The sequence below is a fragment of the Frieseomelitta varia genome, unplaced genomic scaffold (genome assembly GCF_011392965.1).
Source record: "Frieseomelitta varia isolate USP_RPSP 00005682 unplaced genomic scaffold, Fvar_1.2 scaffold_358, whole genome shotgun sequence".
Taxonomy (NCBI): Eukaryota; Metazoa; Arthropoda; class Insecta; order Hymenoptera; family Apidae; genus Frieseomelitta; species Frieseomelitta varia.
The window spans coordinates 318,004-340,588 of NW_025110099.1; the positions used below are offsets into that span (position 1 = coordinate 318,004).

The window sequence follows — 22,585 nt, forward strand, 5'->3', positions numbered from 1 at the left end:
AATTGCGAGGAGATTTCAAGCATTCGTTCGATTGCCCAAAATTCAAGAAATTGAGATTAAAATGGTCAATTGTATTGGTAACAAATTAAGTGAGAATTATAATTCGGAAAAATTACAAACCAAACTCGTTAAATTGAAATTCGAGCATCCGATTGTGCAAAATCTCTCGTGTATAGCGTACAGAAAAATGAATAAAAATCGAAATTCAAATATAGAGGGTGAGTCTCGTATTTGACGTAATACTATTTGGTGTAATACTTTTTTACATAGAATTCAACGCTTTATCCGAATTCGGGAAGAAATATTAACTATCCCATTTAAAAAATTCACCTCTCATATCTTGATAAAAAAAGCAAAATAACGTAAAACTGATTACAGTTACTATGACAAATATTTTTAATTCTTCAATACGCTCTGAAACAAATTTAAATTAAAACAAATTTGAATTTAAATTCAATCGTTCGATTGTCCAGAACCTCTCATATACAAGAACAGAAATTCATTGTCGTTTAAAAGAGATAGTGAATTGCTACAAACAAAAGTGTATATCTTCTTTTTATCAAGTATGAATACACGACGTTAAAATCCATGTAGTGACTATTTCTCGAAGCTGCTCGCACATTCTCAAAGAGAGAATCGAACGCGGCTTCGAATTGTGTCTGAGAAAGACAACCGATCCCGGAAAATTCGTAGAGTGGTCGCGTGTACCTCCGAAAACGGCGAGAGGAAGGATTCAGCCGGAAGCGATCCGGTGCTGCTTCTGACGGGTCTCCTGGCCTTCCTCGTTTTGTCCCGGCGTTGTTCGTGCTCGTCGTTTTCTTCCGGCCGGTGTCTGGCCACGTCCAACTCGTCGTAATTCGGCAGACTGACGGTGCTGAAGTTCTTGGGCCTCGCGTTGCTGCCCGATTTCCCGTGGTCCCTCGAGGAATCCTTCGTTTGCCTCTCGATCTCCCTCGATCGCCTCTTCTCCTCGCGATTAGGGGTCGACGAATCGTTGTCCGTCCGGCTCCTCGCAAATCTCTCGTACTCCTCGCTCTCGTGGACGTTGCGCTGATGCTGCTGGCTGCTCTCGAAGGGTCTCTTGCCGGAAACCACGTCGCTCGATATTATCCTTCCGGTGCCGTTCACCTGCAAATCCGTCCAATTCACTTTCCGGGCTGTTGGAGCGAAGGAAACTCTTCTTATGTTTCTATTATATTTAAATTTTTTTAAATATAAGAATATTTTAGATATGATAAAAGTAACAGTAAATGTAATAAAAATAACATGATAAATTTTAAATGTGATAAGAATAACATGATAAATTTTAAATGTAATAAAAATAACATGATAAATTTTAAATGTAATAAAAATAACGTGATAAATTTTAAATATAATAAAAATAACATAATAAATTTTAAGTGTGATAAAAATAACATGATAAATTTTAAATGTAATAAAAATAACATAATAAATTTTAAATGTAATAAAAATAACATGATAAATTTTAAATATAATAAAAATGACATAACAAATTTTAAGTGTAATGAAAATAACATGATAAATTTTAAATGTAATAAAAATAACATAATAAATTTTAAATGTAATAGAAATAACATAATAAATTTTAAATATAATAAAATTAAGTTTCTAAAATTTTCTAAAAATATATAAAAATATAGTATATATAAAATTTTCTAAAAATATTATACAAAAGTATATTATATTTAAATTTATTTTATATAAATTTTTTATAAAATTTTAAGTGTTCCGTTTGAAACAGCGTGTTCCACGCAATTATCTCCTAAACTATTCATTATAGAAAACAGTGTTTCGAGTGAAACTTATTTTGTTTCGAGATGAATATCTTACGATTGTCAAAAATCTTAGTCTAAGACGTGTTTACGAGAGTTTGAGGTGTATTTTTGAATGAAATTGTATTTTTCTTCTGATGGACACATAACCTGCAATAGTTTTGGAAATAATTGCGTGGAACATTTCCTTCAAATGGGACACCTTGTACTTTTCTACTACTGTTGGGATTTATCTTGTTAATTCAAATAGATGCATTTCATCAAAATTACTATAGAAAAAAGACATTCAGTACTTAACACTCTTAGTTTCCATTCGATTTCAATGCAGTCAAAGTTTTCTTATATTACTATTTTTGTACAACTTGATATTGACTTGCAATTGAAGTGAAAATTGCAAATACACCTTTTTGATATTATCTCAATGCACACGATTAATGGTACAACATATTCCATTTTCAAAAATATCCCAAACCTAATTCTTTTTTATAGATGAATATATTGTAGTAATTGTAAAAATTATTATAAAAATTATAAGAATTGCGTCATTTTATTTTTCATAAAACTTTTACCTGATAAATCCCTTCATATGCCACTCTTTATATATATTTATACACTTCGAATTTTCCTGGAATCTTTTTACAATTACACTTTCGAATCTGGAGCACAAGTCGAATTTCAAGACGAACATAAGAAGAAAAAAAGAAACGTTAACTTCATCAAAAGAGAAACCCGTGACAGTTACGAATTCAAAAAACTTAACAGAAATATCAAAAGATACTTCTATTACTACGATTTCAAAAGACGCGAACAATTAATACCGAAACAGGGAATATATCGAGTCGAATTTGAAGAGAACGCTTGCGAACTCATCAACAAGACCAAATTTCAAACAAAATGAGAGCAAGCGACAAAGGGACGAACATTTATCGCGAAAGGGCAAAAGAACCCATCATCCCTCGATTTTATTTCGACACACAAAAACCACACCCCTACACGACCCCACCCTCGCTGGTAACGAACGGGTTGGTTCAATTCAACGCGATCCGTAAATATTTCCTAATGTCGCGTCGATATTTGTTTCACAGATTCTCTATTGTTTGCTGAATCGCCCGGGGAATAAATATTCTCCGGTGAATATCGAGTCGAGCGGCGAGGGAATTTACAATGGTGATCCTCCGCGACGGTGGCTCAACTCGCCTTGTGTTCGTAAATCTCCTTGGCACCACTTCCATCGCGTCCTGCGTCGTCCTGCGACCGATGTTTGCCCGTTCTCGTCTCCTCTTCCGCGTCTTGCTCGTCACCGCTGCTTCTCGGCGACCTCACCGACGAGTACAGCGGCTCGTCGCCGGTTTCGTGACGTTTCGAACCGCTCGACGAATTTTCCGCCGAGATCTCGTCCGGTTTCGGCGGCAAGGGCCTGCCCTTGTTTCGCTTTCGCCGCCTGGGAGGCGGGACCGGCGTCACGTCCTTCAGATTTGGACCTGGATGTCAATTGAATTTCGTTTCAACTGAAGTTTTTCTCAGTAATTTAAGAGTCAATTACAAACGTATAATTTTGTCAAGGTTTTTCTTTGCGTTTTTTTTTTTTTTTTTTTTTTTCTTTTACTTTTGCGCTGTTTCTTTACTTGTTTATTTTCGAGTGTACCTCCTGGATTTACAAGAAAATTAAATCGGACAACTCGATTCTATATCCAGGGTTTCTAATGCAGCTAACGGAATTATGAAACACTTTTATCTCCTAATCTCACATTAAGCGGATATTTTGGTAATCTGGCGTAAAAAAATTTTCTCTTTCTTACATTTTCTTAAAGTATATGCTTTTGAGAATGCATGTGTAAAAGAATTTGTTTGAATTCGTAAAATTAGTAAAGTTATAGATATTAATTATTTAAAGATATTTAACGGTGTATTGCTCGCAACATAGGTATGAATATTTTTGTACAACGGGTAACAAAGTTTCAAATGTGTTTTTCTCAAAAAATATTTTATATTATAATATTATTATTTATTTTATAAATTTTAAAATTTATAAAAAAAAATTTTATAATATTTTATTTCTATATTGTTATACTATTATTTTATTATTTTTATTTTATATTATTTTATTATTTTAGTTTTATTTTATTTTATTTTATTATAATATTTTTATTTTATATTATTTTATTTTTATTTTATTTTATTTTATTATTTTTATTTTATTTCATTTTATTATTTTTATTTTATTTTATTTTATTATTTTTATTTTATTTTATTTTATTATTTTTATTTTATTTTATTTTATTATTTTTATTTTATATTATTTTATTATTTAATCGTGCTCGATTGATTGTAAATATGAATATTTTTGTACAAACGACCGATTGACTTAAAATTTGGAGGAGATCTTCACCGGATCCTCCAAATTGTACCTTTATCATATGAACCACGGATTTCAAAATCTGATGTTTCTTCCTTTTTTTTTGTTTTTTACCATCCAAAAGACGAAAATCTCAAGAAAAATCGATATTTTAACTTCAAAATGCTACCATTATTTTAATTTTCGAAATTTCGCTTCGTTCACGCGATAGCTATTAATGCATTTTTTAGTTTCAAATAACCAGATGGACCGGAATCACTCGAACCTCTTTTTAAAATAAAAACATGCTTTACCTAAGGCTATATCATTTCCACAAACTTTCATTAATTTCGTTAAAAAAAAATCGTAAATACTCTTTAAGTACGAATAAATCTGCATGCGAAAACTGCATACCAAAATGTATCATGGTTTCCTTAGAAAAAAATCCCAAAAATAGTCGATTTTTTCCAGATTACCAGAATACCCCCGGTTAAGTATAAAATGTGTAAAGCAACGCGCTGTTCATTCTGTGTTATTTTACTTTATTAAAAGGCAAAACATCGGAATAAAATCTTGGAATAAAACGACGTCAGAATGGAATAATACCTAGAATAGAATAAAAACAACTTGACGCTTTTTGAAAGTGAAGCTTCGAAACCGGTTTATCGTTGCGCGATTCTTGCCGCGGTTGTCAAATATTTAGCGTCCGAATATCAACGGCGGGCGAACTGCACACGTACGTAATGGACGAAACTATTGCCACCGGATTTGTTCGTAATTCTTGCGAGCGAAATACGCGTTGGCCGAAAAATAAGAGAGAACGGCCGGGGAATTTTTGGACGATAGCGTGTACTGCACACGGTGTTACTATCCTTATCAGCCGGCGTGTCGGAACGAGCGTGTTACTCGTTAAGGATACACCCTGCAATACGAGCGAACGATAAATTGCGAGCTTACAGCTGGACGTGGGGGTGGCGGCCGGATAGAGGCTCGTGTCGACGGTTAAATTCGTGAGAGCGGAACTTGCCCTCGGTGTACTCGGCACTTCGAGGTTCACGTCGACCCAGTCGCTCGGATGAAAAGGCCTGTCCACGGAATCTATGCTCCTGCCTCTGGTGAGTGCCTCCCTTGGCGGCGAACCAGCGTACCCTATTTCGGAGCTGAAAATATAACACATCCGAGTGTCCAGTGAGTAACAACTCGTTGTCCATGTTGCGGTGATAGTCAGCGCGAAAATAATACATTTTACTACGTTTGGTAACATTTGCCGATGTACTTCCTGTTAGTATCTAACCTCTTCCGCTAGAATGACAGTCGCGTCACGCAGACTGAGAATATTTGGCCTAAGATTGCGATATTTTCTCAGTTTTAAATGTATTTAAGTATAACCCAGGCAAGACAAATAGTAAATTTATTATTTCACAATAATTTCTATCCAGTGATATATTGACGAGTTCAGAAAGAAAGCGACGAATTACTGTATTACGATTTGGCCACTCGTTATGGTCCGCAATCGGTTGCCAGCGCAAGTGGTTAATTTTCGCGTGTGCGAGGGTTAACCTCTTCCGCTAGAATGACAGTCGCGTCACGAAGATTGAGAATATTTGGCCTAAGATTGCGATATTTTCTCAGTTTTAAGTATATTTAAGTATAACCCAGGCAAGACAAATAGTAAATTTGTTATTTCACAATAATTTCTATCCAGTGATATATTGACGAGTTCAGAAAGAAAGCGACGAATTACTGTATTACGATTTGGCCACTCGTTATGGTCCGCAATCGGTTGCCAGCACAAGCGGTTAAGGCGTTTAATAGAACTGTGTTCAAAAATGTGATTTTCGGGGAAAAGGAGATTCCGTTCAAGATTCTGAATATTACGTTTCTAAATATTACTATTATTAGTATTAAGGTGAAATATATTCCCAACGCTGAGAAAATAATTTCAATATACTAATTTCAAGTATATTGGAATACAACCCAGGCAAAACAAATGATAAATTTATTACTTCTTGGTAATTTCCATCCAGTGACGTATCGAATGAATTCAAAAAGAAGACGAACTGTTGTATACGGTTTGGTCACTCGTTATGGTCCGCGGACCAGTTACTAGCGCAAGAGAGGTTTCTCAATTTTTTCAGAATGTGTCAAGATACTTTAATTATTTGAGATAAAATGTTTGAAATCTTTATCTGGATACAAGTGAATTTGTATATCTCCGCACCTCGTGCAAACATTTTGTAAGAATTTCGTACATTACCAAAAAAGAGAGGGAAACACTGCGAGGCAAAATTGAATTTGCCACATTCGTAGAAACAGTGAGATAATAATTCTCGACAATATTTCTTAATTACAGAAAAAAGAGAAAGAAACATACGTCGAAATTCAACCAGATAAATTTACCCAACGAAACAACGAAAGAACTCATTTCCATCGGATTACGACGAAAATCAATCTTAATGAATATAATAATTTTAAATTATAATTCAAATGGCTTCGAACCAAGTTCGATCACCTAAACATCAATTGTAAGAAGAAAACCAAACGTCGCGAGACTAAAACCAAAAATGTTTGCCGTCACTAGAGAAGAAACAAAGCAAAACAAAATTTCTCGATCACCCTGAATCGTCAATTCAAACGAAATAAAATAGTAACGTAGTAAAATAGCAACTAGTTTCGGCCAATCCAATTCCAAAAGAGACGACACTAAATTCGCCACACTCGACAGAACAATGAAACAACAGTTTCCACCAAAATTCCTCAATCAATCCAATTCCTTAATCAACCCCTGAAGAATTCTTCCACCGCCTTCCAATGCCTCTCTCCTCTCTTCGTCCCAGAAATTCCACCGACGAGTTCCCGTTTTCTCATTGCCACCGGTTGAACGGTGAAACACGAGGTCGGCAGCCTCGTTTCTTTCCTTATCTCCAGGTTATATTATCCAGAAGAGGCAGGAGAAAGAGGTGGAGAAGGAGGGGGACGAGTGACTTCCGGGAGGCGGCGCGCAGTTTCTGTATTTCGAAAATTTCGGGCTGACCCCGGCGAAATTATTTGGCATCGCTACAACGTGGCTCTATTATACGGTTACTCGCAAATGCATGCCGTGTTTCTTCGTGTCCCCCGAGCTATAACTCTTCCGGGTACGCGCGAGACGTCGCTGGAATTTCTCTCTGTGCACGCCTCTCCGCCTCCTCCCGCCACCCACCACCCACCGTCCCGTTCCTTTTATGCGAAACTCTTCCCCATGGAACTTCTCCACCGCGGAAAGAAAGAGAGAGGCGAGAAGTGAAATTGCGACGCGGCCAGAGCGACGGGGAATATCGACGAACATCGTGGAATTCCATCGATTAACTAACGTTTGTGCTCATCCTCCCCCTCCCGCCACTATCGAATTCCATTCCGTTCAAACGATTTCACCGAAATAAAAAAAAAAAAAAAAAGTCAAATTCTGGCTCCAATCGGATGATGTTTCGTCCTTGATTTACTCCTCACCGTCACGGTTGTTCCCTGTTTCGTTCGCGTAACTTTGCATGAACAACGCTGTCGGGTGGGAATGAAAGATACCTCCGCGGGGGGATTTTGACGCGGCAGTTCTTCACGGCGCAGTTCTCGAATTTTTCCTTCGATTTGTTCGTTTCTTGTTTCTTTGGGGGAGGAAGGAATTTTTCAAAGATCTTGTTAAAAATTTTTGAAACTGTTAGTAATATATTACACGTATTATAATTATGTGTAATATATTTATATAATATATTTGTATACTATAATTATATATAATATATTTGTATAATATATATAATTATATATAATAAATTTGAATACTATAATTATATATAACATATTTCTATACTATAACTATATATAATAAATTTATATACTATAATTATATATAATACATTTGCATACTATAATTATATATAATACATTTATATACTATAATTATATATAATACATTTGTATACTTTAATTATATATAATAAATTTGTATACTATAATTATGTATAATACATTTGTATACTATAGTTATATATAATAAATTTGTATACTATAATTATATGTAATACATTTGTATGCTATAGTTATATATAATATATTTGTATACTATAGTTATATATAATATATTTGTATACTATAATTATATATAATATATTTATATATTATAATTATAATAATAATAATTGAATTCTGGTTATACAGTTTTGTTACAACTAAAGATATCCACGCGTTCATGAGAAATATACCGAATCCACATAATAGTGCAAAAACATATAACAGACATAAAATTTAAAGCATAAAAGAAACTTTGATTTCGATTCTTCACGAGTATATTAATTTGCGTAAAATTGATACAGCTATTGTTGTTATATTTTTAAAAATAGTATACTTAGATACTTTGCTTAACAAATTTTATGGAACACGTGTGCTTCGTGAGATTAACAATATTTATATAATAAATAATTACAATCACTTTAAATAAATAATAATTACAATGTAAGTACAAATATAAAATATTATAATATAATATTATAAAACAAGAGTAGAAATAATAATAGCAAACTTTGATTTCAATTCTTCACAAGTATATTAATTTGCGTATAATTGATACAGCTACTGTTGTTATACTTTTAAAAATAGTATACTTAGATACTTTGCTCAACAAGTTTTACTAAACACGTGTGCTTCGTGAGATTGATATAATAAATAATTACAATCGCTTTAAATAAATAATAATTACAATGTAAGTACAAATATAAAATATTATATTATATAAAATATAAAATATAATATAATATTATATAATATAAAATATAAAATATTATATTATATAAAATATAATATAATATAATAAAATATAATATAAAAAGAATAGAAATAATAATGGCAAACAGTCTTGGTGCACATTCACCGTCACCGATCATTTTTATTAGAGTGAAACTCATTAAGCTGATATACTGTAAAGGACTCACTCACAACATTGAACTTTAGAAAACAATTTGTCCAACCATCTCCAAATAGTGCGATACTTTTACAGCGTACACATTTCACGTTTCATCCTGTCGCTATTTGCTGTCGAATCCTCCCCGGTAAATTGTCCCACGACACGAAATAACCTCTCGGTTTTCTCCCTCGATCATTCTATTAATTACCCACGGTCGGAGCGTTTTTCGAACGACAATGAAACGCCGCGTTGCAACCGCGATGCCTCGGCTGAAAATTTATCGAACCGCGGCGCGCACGGGAAATTGAAAGATTAACAACTTGCACGTTCCGCGCGTCCTACGTATCATCGAGTCGAGTAGAAAGTCAAACGCATTATTTCGCGGGGAAAACCGGTCGTCGATATCGGATTTTCCAATGGCCGCCCGTTTCCCGGCCATTATTAATGCCCTTCACAGCGAGGACAATCGTAAAACCATTAAAATCCGCGGCGTTATCGCAGCTCCGTTTGGATATTTCTCGCCGAGCGAATCGTCTTTCCAGAATCTTTCCTTCTTTTCGAATTGTTCGTCAACGTTTCCACTGATGCCGCGAATTTCACGAAACTGTGAGACACAGAGACGACGAGTTTCGTCCCCGTAAGAGCTGCTCGCTCGATCAACCAAGGAAATTAGTTCAGACTCATTGTTTGAGCAAAGGGTTAAATTAAATTTTTCCAGTGATCTTCAACTTTGTTTGTTGATCATAGACGACGATTGACAATTCTTACATTCAGCCAAAGATGACAGAGCCACCCCTGATTGTAATGACGAGCAGGATGTTTTCCTGTAACGCGAGATTTTTCTCCTACTTACAGCCGTCTGACGAAAAAAAAAGTTTAGAACAAAAGGTATCAATAAAAAAAAATTTCGAAAACTGTTTGTTTTCATAGCTAAGTCAAGGTCACTTTGGATAAAACAAATAGGAACGCATACTTTTTTTTGCCACCGTATTGTAGAGAACATCGAGACGAATTCAAAACACATATTATATGATATTTTTGTTAACATGTTACTCCATTTACAGTAAGTGGAAATGTGAATATTTAGCTTACTTTAACTTCTCGTCGTTGTTTGTTCGACTTTCTAAATTTTATGCTCAAATAAATAAATGAATAATATTTATTATATTATAGTTGGATATTGAGAATGTTTCTGATAATTACTATTTAGTGTTATTTATATTTTAGTTAATAGATGTGTAGACACATACGATAAGCATTCCTTTCATATCTATCGTAATAATCAGTATTTGATTACTATCGTAAATGGTTATGTACACAGTCATAAATTGGGATTGGTATAACCAAGGCACCGCAGTGATATTCGAACAAATGTAAATACATTGTTGCATACTGTGATTTTCAGCATGCGCGTTAATATTGACAAACGTCGAAAACTGAGAGTAAGGAAAAATTGTTGGTAACTTTTCAAAATTTATTAGAGCCAATAAATCGTTAAATTAAAACAAAACTGCTCAATACCCTTTTTTTTTATTAATTCAGAGGATAGTTATACGCGACCAACCCGCGTTGAATTTTACGTACTTTTCGCGTATATTATCTATGTGCATATTTTTCTTGCACATTTACATATTTTACGAGCGTAAAATTCATATGCTTTTTGCATATTTTATTTTTCGCATAAATATCCGCAGTCCAATTATAGCATTTACATTTTATTTCATTAGAAGTATATTAAATCACGCATCACGTTTGGTAGTAGTGAAATTTGAGGAACCTGCTAGAAAAAATATTTTATTGAAAGGTAAGAAAATCGACGTTCAATTCATTCTGGATTATTATTGCCAATCATTCGCGTGTAATAGTTAGTATTATTAAGAAAATATGACGAGATCATTCGTCAATATTTATGAATGATTTGTCTTCGTTGTTCTTGTTATGTTTCCTTCATTCTCCAGATATTTTCAAAGGGACATTTCTGATTATTCATCTTTTAATACGAACGATATTGCTTGCCGTTTCCATTGTGCTGCTGCAACAATATCTGTTTCAAAAATCTGAAGGATCTTCCTGCATCATTTATCACGCTCTGCGTGCTAAATGTAACACAATAAATTATACATCGTACCAACAGTGCACGTAAATATGAATAAATATGAACGTTTCGGATGTATTCTCCGAATCTACCTTATTCTATTTTATTTGACATACATATGTATACAGGTATACATATTCCATTCATTATTGCAATTCAGTTATGTTATTTACTGTCGACAAGAATATGCAAATATTTATATTTCGGTCGATCCAGTGATTTATAGATTATCTTACAGCGAGAATTGTGCATATCTGTCTAACGTGTAAATCTTTAACTTTAAATTGAAAACCAACGTTTCATCCCGCAATGATATCTCATTTTTAATCCTTTCTTAATCAACTTACGTTTACAATTTACAATCTATTGAATATGCTGTTCTTTAAAGAAAATTTCCATGTATGTAATATCCCCAATCTTCTATAATATTCTTTTCGTAAATTATCCCTAGAACTTTTAATTCTAGAACTGTATATTAGTATTTTATTATTATTAATAATTAAAATACAATTGGTATCCATTACGACATTAAATCACATCGCAGAACTTGTCAATGATTTGTTATCTCATTTTGTTTCAATTACGTCGTTTTCAGTAATCTCGCGTTCGTGAAATTTCCCTTCATTTCTCCCAGAATAAATAACAAAGCGATCAAAGATCTCCCCAAAAGAGGAATTGCATTCCACACATCGATATTTAACGCAATCCTTCGTCTAAAATTACCCAAAATCTTGGAAACTATCAATCATCACCCTTATCCATAAGCAAGCTCATATCGTCCAATCAGTTTACTGCCAAACATTTCTAAGTTATTTGAAAAATTGCTCATCAAACACCTCCGTCCCATATTAGAAGAATTGACGATTATCCCTGACCACTAGTTTGACTTTCGTAAGCGGCATTCAACAATAGAATAGTATTTATATGAAATCAGTCAAGACCTAGAAAAGAAAAAATACTTGTGCAGCGTTCCTAGACATCCAACAGGCATTTGATAAGGTATGGCACGCTGGACTAATGTACAAACTCAAAAACATCCTATCTCATCCTTACTACTTCATACTTCAATCATACCTAACTAATAGAACCTTCAGAGTGAGATGCCTAGACGCTAACTCCTCAACCTTTCCTATTAATTCCGAGGTTCCGCAAGACAGTGTCCTTGGACCCCTCTTATATTCCCTGTAATCACTGCAACATTCGCGGATGATACAGCTCTATTATCATCTCATGAAGATTCGCAAATAGCATCTACATGTCTCCAACGAAGCCACGACACCTTGGAAGAATGGTTCAACAAATGGCGATTTAAAGCAAACGAAAATAAATCAACGCACGTTACATTTACCCTACGAAGGCAAACTTGCCCACCAGTGACTTATAACAATTGAATAATTCCGACCAAAGATTTGGTTAAATACCTCGGCAGAAGATTAACGTGGAAACAACATATCAAAGTTAAATGTAACCAACTCAAGTTAATTGTTAAACAATATTACTGGCTCTTGAGTAGACAATCAAATCAAAGCCTGGAAAATAAACTACTACTCTACAAAGTCATCTTGAAACCCATCTGGACCTACGGAATTCAACTTTGTGGTACAGCGAGCCAACATCGAAATACTCCAACGCTTCCAATCAAAAACACTAAGAATAATCACAAACACACGTTGGTATGTAACGAAACAATCCATCATGGTCTCAGGATCCCCACAAGTAAAGAGGAAATATCAAACCACGGCAACAGATACAACTCACGCGTGAGTAACCACCCTAACTCCTTGGTCGCTCGACTGTTGGATTCTACAGTACACACACGAAGACTAAAAAGACGTTGGATTCCGTGTAATGGAATCAAACACGCTTACAATTTAGAAGAGTTTATTCCCTTACAGTCGTGGTCGTGTATGAAATAGAATGATACAGAATGATTTACAATGTCTTAGAATATGATGAATGTCTAATACTCTTGAATATGATGTAGAAATTGATTTAGAATGTTTGATGCTTTTAATGATATAGAATGTCTCTATAATGATTTGGAATGTTTGATGCTCTCAGTGGTATAGAATGTCTCTATAATGATTTAGAATGTTCGATGCTCTTAGCGATATAGAATGTCTCTATAATGATTTAGAATATTTTTTTCATGCTCTTAACGATATAGAATGTCTCTATAATGACTTGGAATGTTTTATGCTCTTAGCGATATAGAATGTCTCTATAACGATTTAGAATGTTTGATGCTCTTAGCGATATAGAATGTCTCTATAATGATTTAGAATGTTTTTTTCATGTTCTTAGCGATATAGAATGTCTCTATAATGATTTAGAATATTTTTTTCATGCTCTTAACGATATAGAATGTCTCTATAATGACTTGGAATGTTTTATGCTCTTAGCGATATAGAATGTCTCTATAANTGATTTAGAATATTTTTTTCATGCTCTTAACGATATAGAATGTCTCTATAATGACTTGGAATGTTTTATGCTCTTAACGATATAAAATGTCTGTATAATGATTTAGAATGTTTTATGCTCTTAACGATATAGAATGTCTCTATAATGATTTAAAATGTTTTATGCCATCGAATGTCTCTAATGCATCTCCTTATATATATTTGGTTATCGTCATCAAATGGGAGAGGAAGGACCATAGATGACCAACTACTGGATCTTGCCCTGATGACTAACTATTCACAGTCCACTTTTATGTGGACTGTTGCTAGCTCATTGTCAGTATTTGCAGAAATTTAATTTTGTTCGAGTTGGTCATCGAACAAAGATACTACCCTCTGGACCTTCACTATAGATTTATATAAACATCCGAATCTATGTGTCTCATTAATCGACATTAGTAGTAGTAACTACTCTGCATGCCACATGACTCACGCCAGTTTACTTACTTATAATCCTCAATGAGGATTGATCGTAATGTTCTTAACGAAATAAAACAAAAAAAAAGAGAAACTTCTCCCAGACACATAGTCGCTCGTTCGATCAAAACCACTTGAAATCTTCGAAACTCCGTTGTCGCGTATCGAAATCGTTGCGAAACAATCGCGAGTTAACCATTATGTCGCACGTAACGCGTTTTAATCGTCGATCTATCATCGGGACACGGCTCGCAACCTCGAGCATCGAGATCGGTTTCCGCGCAATTAAATGCAATCTTCGCTCACGGGCGGGTGGAAGGGTGGGAGAGGAAGGGTAAGAGAGGAACAAACGGGAAATTACGAAGCAAACGGGGGAATCAACGCCGGGAAATCCCGTTTCTAAAAGCCTCTGCCCTCGTGCTCTCGAGTTTCATCCCTTCGTCTCGCGTTTCTCGCGATGCAGCTTAATTGACGTCCGAGAATCTGTTCTTTCGGTGACGCGGACAAAGGGTGAGAAAAGAAAGCTCGCTGAAGAGGAAAATTCGTCGTCTGAAGAGGGAAATACACTTGTACTTTCCTTTCCTTTACAAATTCAACTTCTTAAGCTCTCTCTGAGAATTTGCAATTCTGACGCGTGTGTTTGGTATTTAAATGGAATGCACATGCACTTTGTATAGAAATTCCCATGAGTGTTCGATGGATTTCGTCAAGAAATATTATTATATATAATAATATAATATAATATATATTATTATATATATTTTAATAATATAATAAAATATAGTAAAATAATATACATAATATATATATAAAATAATATAATATAATATTTAATTAATGTAATATTATTATATAATAATATAATAAAATAATATAATGTATATATAATATTTTATTAATGTAATATCATTATATAATAATATAATATAATATTATTATATAATATTATAGTAATATAATATAATATATGCTATTATAATAATATAATATATTATTATATAATATTATAGTAATATAATAACATATATGCTATTATAATAATATAATAAAATATAATAAAATAATATAAATAATACAACATATATATAATAATATAATATATGCTCTTATAATAATATAATATAATACATATGTTATTATAATAATATAATAAAATGTAAAATAACATAAGTAATATAACATATATAATATTATAATATAATATTATAGTAATATAATATAATATATGCTATTATAATAATATAATAAAATATAATAAAATAATATAAATAATATAACATATATATAATAATATAATATTATTATATAATTATATAGTAACATAATTAAAAGTATAATTTCAAAGAAAATTCAAAAGAAAATCGCTGATAGCTGTCATTTCGCAAAACTGTGCAGCGAAACTCCCTCGAGTGGCGTAGCATAATTGTTGCTGACTCAATCGTGCGCGATTCGACGCAGGAACCCGTCCAAATCGAGAACGATTTGGACACCTGCGCAAGGCCCGTTCCACTGACCTTAAAAAGGTATCGGCGGATGGAACGCGACGTGGGTGGAAAAACCAGCCTAAACGCGGCCCACGCCGCGGATTTGCCGTCGTTTAAACAAGTCCCAGTATATAGGAACAATAGTTGTCACGCGATCGAGATCTTCATTCGCGATAGTCGGTTCTAGACCACGATCTCGCCTTTCGCAGTTATTCCTCTAACGAGTGAACAGATCGAATCTGCGTGCGCCGGCTTCGGTAATTTTTATGGGAAACTTGTGATTCTGTGGTGAATCTGAGAAGTTGGCACACGTCTTTCCTTGTTTGAACGTCAGCGATTGTTCACGTTGGTTTTATTAACCCTTCGAGGGTTATTGTTTTGTTTTATTTTGAGAACGCCGCGCACTGGTGTATTTAATTATTTCTAAGCGATGAGTAAACACAGTAAATGCACTTGCTTGTAATTGTAACAAAATGAAAAATGTAAATCTTTGGTGTTTCCTGTTGAAAAATTTTTAATTTCGTTGGTTTCTATTTTATCTTCTCGTTCTTCTGAGTTGAAATAAAATGTGCTAAAATTACAAATATATATATAATTCTTTTGCCTAAATTTTACAATAGACAGATTAAAAACATAAAAATTCCTTTTCATCGAGAGTATATATTCGACATAAACGCTGAAGAGGTTGAGACACAGAAAACCAGAAGACCGTGATTTCATACACTGAGCGATTTGAACGATTTGAAACGTCCCACGCAATTATCTGCTAAATTACTCGCTATGGGAAAAAATGTTTAAAATAAAACCTAGTTGGTTTCGTGAGGAGACAAACCTCTCCTTTGCTCCGAAACAAAGAGTCTCTTGGAAGTCACAAACCTTAGTCTGTATGGATGTGCATCCGAGATTTCAAAGTAATCTTTATTCTTTTTTAAATGAAACCAGCTTTTCTTCAGTTTCAGAAAAAACCTAGTACTTTTTTTCAATTCATCGATACCACTCGCTATACCCTTTGGAAACTTTCATCCTCGGCAAACATGATCCGAGATTTTCAATTTAAAGAGATCTCAATTTAAAATCCTTCGACTTTCTCTTGATTCTGTTTAGATTATCAGTTTAAAAGATTTAATTTTAAAAGTACAATATTTATGTACGTAATATATTTCAATCTTCAGTTTCGCATTATTCCTAGATTAGTGAACCAGTTCGTGCAATTTTATATTTCTACGAAATTGAAGAAATCAGTTCTAAATGAATTATATAGTGAAATATTATGTGATTAATATATTAATATATTATAATTATATATTATAATTATATATATTATTATTAATATATTATATTTATATTATACAGGGTGGCCACTAAAAAACTGAAGGGTTTGGAAAAAGTCATAACTTGTTCATTTTCAAAACGGTGGTCATTTGAGGAATGTTACAAATAAAATTTTTCAAAAAAATTATTAATATTTTTCTAAAATTTATTTTCATTAAAATTAAATTTATAATAAAACCTAATATACAAAATATTTATAAATTTTTAATCAATTTAAATTAAAAGTTATAAAATTAAAATTAAAATAATTTTTCTTAATATTAATATAATTATTATTATAAATAATATTATACAAAAATTTATTAATTTATCTTCATAAGAATAAATTATACTTAATATTAATTTATTATTTAATAAATTTATTATAATATGAATTGAATAAGAAATAGTTAATAATGTTCTAAATAATAATAAAATTAAACAAAAAATTTTTATTTTTTAAAAACCTAATTTTCAATTATTAAATCTTTTGAATAAAATCCAACTAGAAAAAGAAAAACCACATGTTATTATTAAAGAAAATATAATAATTATTCGTCTTATTGGATAAATATAAAATATTCCTTTATAAAAACGAAAATTTTGAATTCCATTTATATAATGAATAAATCTTCCTACAGGTATAATTATTATTAATTTAAATAAAGCATGAATAAATAAATGTAAAAATGCTAAATCATTCAATTCTAAACATAAAATATCTCAATACAAATTCTAATTAACTTGGTGTAGAAGAAGCAATAATTTTTTTTTAAATCTATTTCAAAATTAATCCTGAAATTAATATAGTTCACGCATAATGCTGAAAATTATATTTCCAAACAAAATAATGAAAAATTTAAAGAAAAAAAAAACATGCGTTTGTATTATTTCTATTATTTCCAACAGAAATTTGTTTCATCTAGCAACTATTGTATTCCAAGTATTCTCATACGATAAATAAATTCCTGACACCTCCCAAATTGGATTTCTAAAGTTCTCGAAGGGAAGAAACGTTCGAGGCGAGAACAGAGAAGCCGCGCTTAATCGGAGATTCCTCGTCGGAAATCGGTTTCCTTCGACGTTTAACAGGTCAGTATTTACCGCCCCGGGATTGTCATTTCCGCGAATATTTCCGCGCGCATAATCGTATCAGGTGTCCTATTTTTTTCAACACCTTTACCTATTTTTTCTTTTTTTTTTTTTTTTTAACTGTCCAGAGTGAGCAGATCTACTCTCATAACGATCTTCCTCCTCGTCAGGTATCATCTGAAAAATAATAAAGAGACGAAGAAGAATTCGTTTCGTTCGTAGCCATGGCTAGGGAATAATCCGAAGGAAATCAAGGTAAAGCGGCTGTAATATTTTCCAAGACTCGTTTACGCTTCCCCTCTTAACGCTTCGTACGAATTAGCCGCCGTTCCCCTCCGGGAAACATCAAATATTGACCAATTAGCCGTGTACCACCGTTACATCTTAAATTACCGTTGCACTCGCGGTACAACGCAGTGAAATTACGGTGCGGCGGGGTACTCGCGGGCGAAACACGCGTCTCGGGTAATTAGGAACGGGTTGCCGGTTCTTATCGATCAACCGAGGCCACGATAATCCGCCAAGTTCATCTATTTTGGGACAGTTTAAAGTGCAAAGCAAAGAACGAGTGGAGGAGGAAACAGAAGAAATCTCGAGAATTAGCGAGTAACTCGATCATCTCGCAACGCTTCGACTTTAAAAAAAAAGAGGAAAGAGAATTGAAATATGAAATGAAACATCAAATTTATGTACCTCAAGGTTGGGATTTTTTATTTAATAACATATCTGTTTAAAAAATTCTCAAAATTGATTTATTTCGGAATGTAAAGGAAAGAACGAATGGAAGAGGAAACGGGGTTTCGAAATTAGCGAATAACTCGATCATTTCGAAACATTTTGAATTAAAAAGGAAGATTGAAATATAAAATGAAACGTCACATTTCACGTACCTCAAAGTTGAAATTTTTTATTTAATAACATATCTGTTTAAAAAATTCTCAAAATTGATTTATTTCGGAATGTAAAGGAAAGAACGAATGGAAGAGGAAACGGGGTTTCGAAATTAGCGAATAACTCGATCATTTCGAAACATTTTGAATTAAAAAGGAAGATTGAAATATAAAATGAAACGTCACATTTCACGTACCTCAAAGTTGAAATTTTTTATTTAATAACATATCTGTTTAAAAAATTCTCAAAATTGATTTATTTCGGAATGTAAAGGAAAGAACGAATGGAAGAAGAAACGAGATTTCGAAATTAGCGAATAATTCGGTCATGCTGCAATGTTTTGACTAAAAAAAAGAAAAAAAGACAATATCACATTTGTGTACTGTGAAAAAATGTGCATTCTTCATTTAACTATTTGTTTAAAAAATTCTCAAAATTTACCTATTTCGGGACATAATGCGATTAAAGCACAAGAAAGAAACGGAATAAAATAAATATAACTATTAATGTAATATAATAAATAAATATAACTATTAATATAATATAATAATCAAATTAATATAACTATCCATTAAAAAAAAATACGCGTCTTGAATAATTAGAAACTTTTCGGTAGAGCCTCCGCAAACGTTTTCTTCGTTAAATCACGAGTGTTCTTTTATCGTTAAATTAGGCTGATGCGACTTTGTAACTTGCTTCGTTGCGTTTTATCCTTTGCTTTTGTTAGCTTTTACGTGAATAACGTGTAGGAAAAACTTAATCGAATATTTCGAGAACAAGAGTCTAATTTTGTACGAAACACTTTATAATTTCTTAGTGTCACTTCATTTGAAATATGCTCAAACTGTATACAATAATACAATAATTATACTATGTTATAATAATAATGATATAATACAATAATTATACTATAATACAATTATATAATTATATAATTATACTACAATATAGTACACTAATATAATACAATAATTATACCATGTTATAATAATAATGATATATTATAATAATATATCTTAGAAATGGTCTAATTTTAATTAAAAAATTACGTGAGATTCATACAATGTCCAAAATTCTATTTGAAATTTGTCAGAGTTAGACATAAGTTTCCTCGATTGACTAACTATGTCTACAATACTCGTAAATAAAGTACAAATCTCGCCATTAGTCACAAAAATTGCTATACGTTGCAATTATATTACAATGCCATAAGCTTCAGATACAAATGCTTCAATCGAATGTTATTAAATAGACAACGTTGAAATAACAATCGAATGAAGCAACAATTTATCTCATCACGATATCTATCTATTAATATCCGATAATATCGTAATCAAAGTGAAACGTACACGAAGTGGAAGTTCCTTTTCGCGGTGTGCCAATGAAAATTAAAATTTCTTGAGAAATTGCAAACTATCGCTGATAGAATTCCAAATAAATTTTCACATTAAATTCCAATTGAAACGTAGATTGGATTACAATCTATTACAATCTAATCTAAACACGTTTGTCGAGTTTTCGTTCAACTATTCACTCGACACTTCGAATCGTTGTCATTCAACCGACGATCCTACGTTGATAATTTTCACGCGTTTGTAAAAAAAAAAGAAACGTACGAAAATACAAAAAAAAAAAGATTTCGACACAACGCGTAGAAAGAGAAAGGCTTTCCATTCGAGTTAATCACATAAATTTCGTGAAAATCGCAAAAACGCGCACACTGTATAAATATAAGATTTTTTAACTTTTGAAACAATTATGCTTCATTGCTTTGATAATAATAACAACAAATTATACAAGTATATTTCAAAATATTTATTACGAAAAGAATAAGTTTTACAATATTGAAAAGTAATGAAAAATCGGTTCGTCAAAAAGATAGCTCTTAAACGATTTTTTACCTATTGAAATGTATTATATCAATAATTTGTTGCTCTACCTTTTTCTTGTATTACTGCTAATAAACATTTTGGCAAGGATTTAAATAATTTTTTAACAAATTTTTAAATAAAGATCTCCAGTTTTGCTCGATGCAATTTCTTAATTTCCTGAACGGTCTGAAATTGTCTTCCCTTAGCATATACTGATCTCGATAATTGTCTCCAACAATTCTCGATGATGTTGAAATCTGATGATCTGGCTGGCCACTGTAAAATTTCAATATCTTTCTATGTAAAGTTTTTTTTCAACTCCTTGTGACTCTTGCAATTTGTCCTGTGGACATTTGGCAAGACGTTTCAATCCCTTTGGACTGACACTTTTACAGAAATTTTGTATTTTTATCTGAGCTTGCGTCAACTTTAGTCTTCTAGTTGTCTCGCTGGTGTACAGAGTTTTAACCAATGAATTTCAACGGTTTGTTGTTCCTTGTTTTATATCTGCCTGTGTGCAGTTGGATTACTTCTTCGACGAAAGGAATTTTCTAGGTATTTTCGAAACACTTCGTTTTCGATATGACGATTTCGATCCATTTTAGTCCATTTTTCATTGCATAGCCTCCATTTTCAGCTATATGACTTTTTGCTGCTATTACCCCATAATTGGATGCCATATGTCCATATTGGTTTAATCACGACGTTTATAGATCAGCAGTTTGTTTTCAATACTTGTCAGCCAGTGCACATACTTTCTCTTGATTTGGTTTTTTTTTTTCACGTATGTATTGTGCCCATGTTAATTTTGAATCAGGGTGTAGTCCTAGGTATTTAATTAATTATTACGAAGGGTTATTTTTGGAGTATCTGCTTTGCAGAAAGTGAAAGTAATGTGGTTGCGTTTGTTATGGTTTACCTTTAGTCTTCGTTCATTTAACCATTCTTCTAACAAGTGAATATGATTTTTTGTAGAATATTAGCTGCTTCTTCTGGGTATTCGTGTGTTGCTACTATTCCAGTGTTGTTTGCGAATGTACAGTGAGTCACAGAAGTATTTCCGATTGTTGATTTTGAATGCTATTATTTATAATGCATCTTAGAAAATTCTTTTAATGGGCATTGTACGTTGGAACAACTAAGCTTTGCTATTTATTTATAATGCATCTTAGAAAATTCTTTTAATGGACATTGTACGTTGGAACAACTAAGCTTTCGAGACACTATAAATTTTATTGTAAAAAAAAATATGTTAACGTAACAAAAATCAAAGTCTAGCTAAAATTGAACAAAATTCGAGTCACAGAAGTGTTCGTACTTTACAAATTATAATAAACAAACTGAGATTTTCATAAACAAAACACTAATGTTTTCATAGTTAATATTTAGTTGATTCTCCTTTGTATCTTATTATACTTCTCAGACGATCCGGCATACTTTTGACTAATTTTTTTGTATATTCTTTTTCAATAGTACTCCAAATATCTATTTTTTTCCATTTAATATTTCTTTATTCGTAATTCTGAACTTTTTTAATCTTCTTGCAATCTCTGCCCATAAATTCTCAATAGAGACTTTGGGATGGTGAAACATGTGGAGCATTATATAAGACCCATTGTTTAACAATGTAGAAACTGTTCTGGTCATTGTCGTGTTGGAAATAATAATTACTTTCCAATTGCAATTTTGTTGCACTTGATGACAAATGACCCCGAAAAATGTTTAAATAATACCTCTCATTCATTGTTCCAGTCAATGAAAACTAGATCACCAATCGCTTGACAGTGACTTTTAAATTTTTTAATTCAAACTCCGTGTTTTGTTTCCTCCATACCATGGTACGAATTAAACAAATTAAACTTGCTCTCATTTGAGAATATGACGTATTGCCAAAAGTTAAT

At 32.4% G+C, this 22,585-nt stretch overlaps 1 protein-coding gene and 1 long non-coding RNA gene across 5 annotated transcripts in view; one reads left to right on the forward strand and one right to left on the reverse strand.

Annotated features, from left to right (window-relative positions):
* LOC122530860 overlaps positions 1 to 22,585 on the reverse strand; it is an 81,757-nt gene that overhangs the window by 6,961 nt on the left and 52,211 nt on the right. For 3 of the 4 annotated variants that reach the window (XM_043658218.1, XM_043658219.1, XM_043658220.1), the window contains exons 4-6: positions 5,086 to 5,288; positions 2,991 to 3,274; positions 709 to 1,128 (exon numbers count right to left, since the gene is read on the reverse strand). In XM_043658218.1, coding sequence (XP_043514153.1) covers positions 709 to 1,128; positions 2,991 to 3,274; positions 5,086 to 5,288 — 907 coding nt within the window. The remainder of the gene's footprint in view (positions 1 to 708; positions 1,129 to 2,990; positions 3,275 to 5,085; positions 5,289 to 22,585) is intronic. The other variant, XM_043658221.1, reaches the window with a different exon arrangement.
* LOC122530866 lies at positions 499 to 16,410 on the forward strand. The gene is made up of 3 exons (XR_006307115.1): positions 499 to 563; positions 7,083 to 7,088; positions 16,401 to 16,410. It is a non-coding gene; the product is annotated as an uncharacterized LOC122530866 (long non-coding RNA).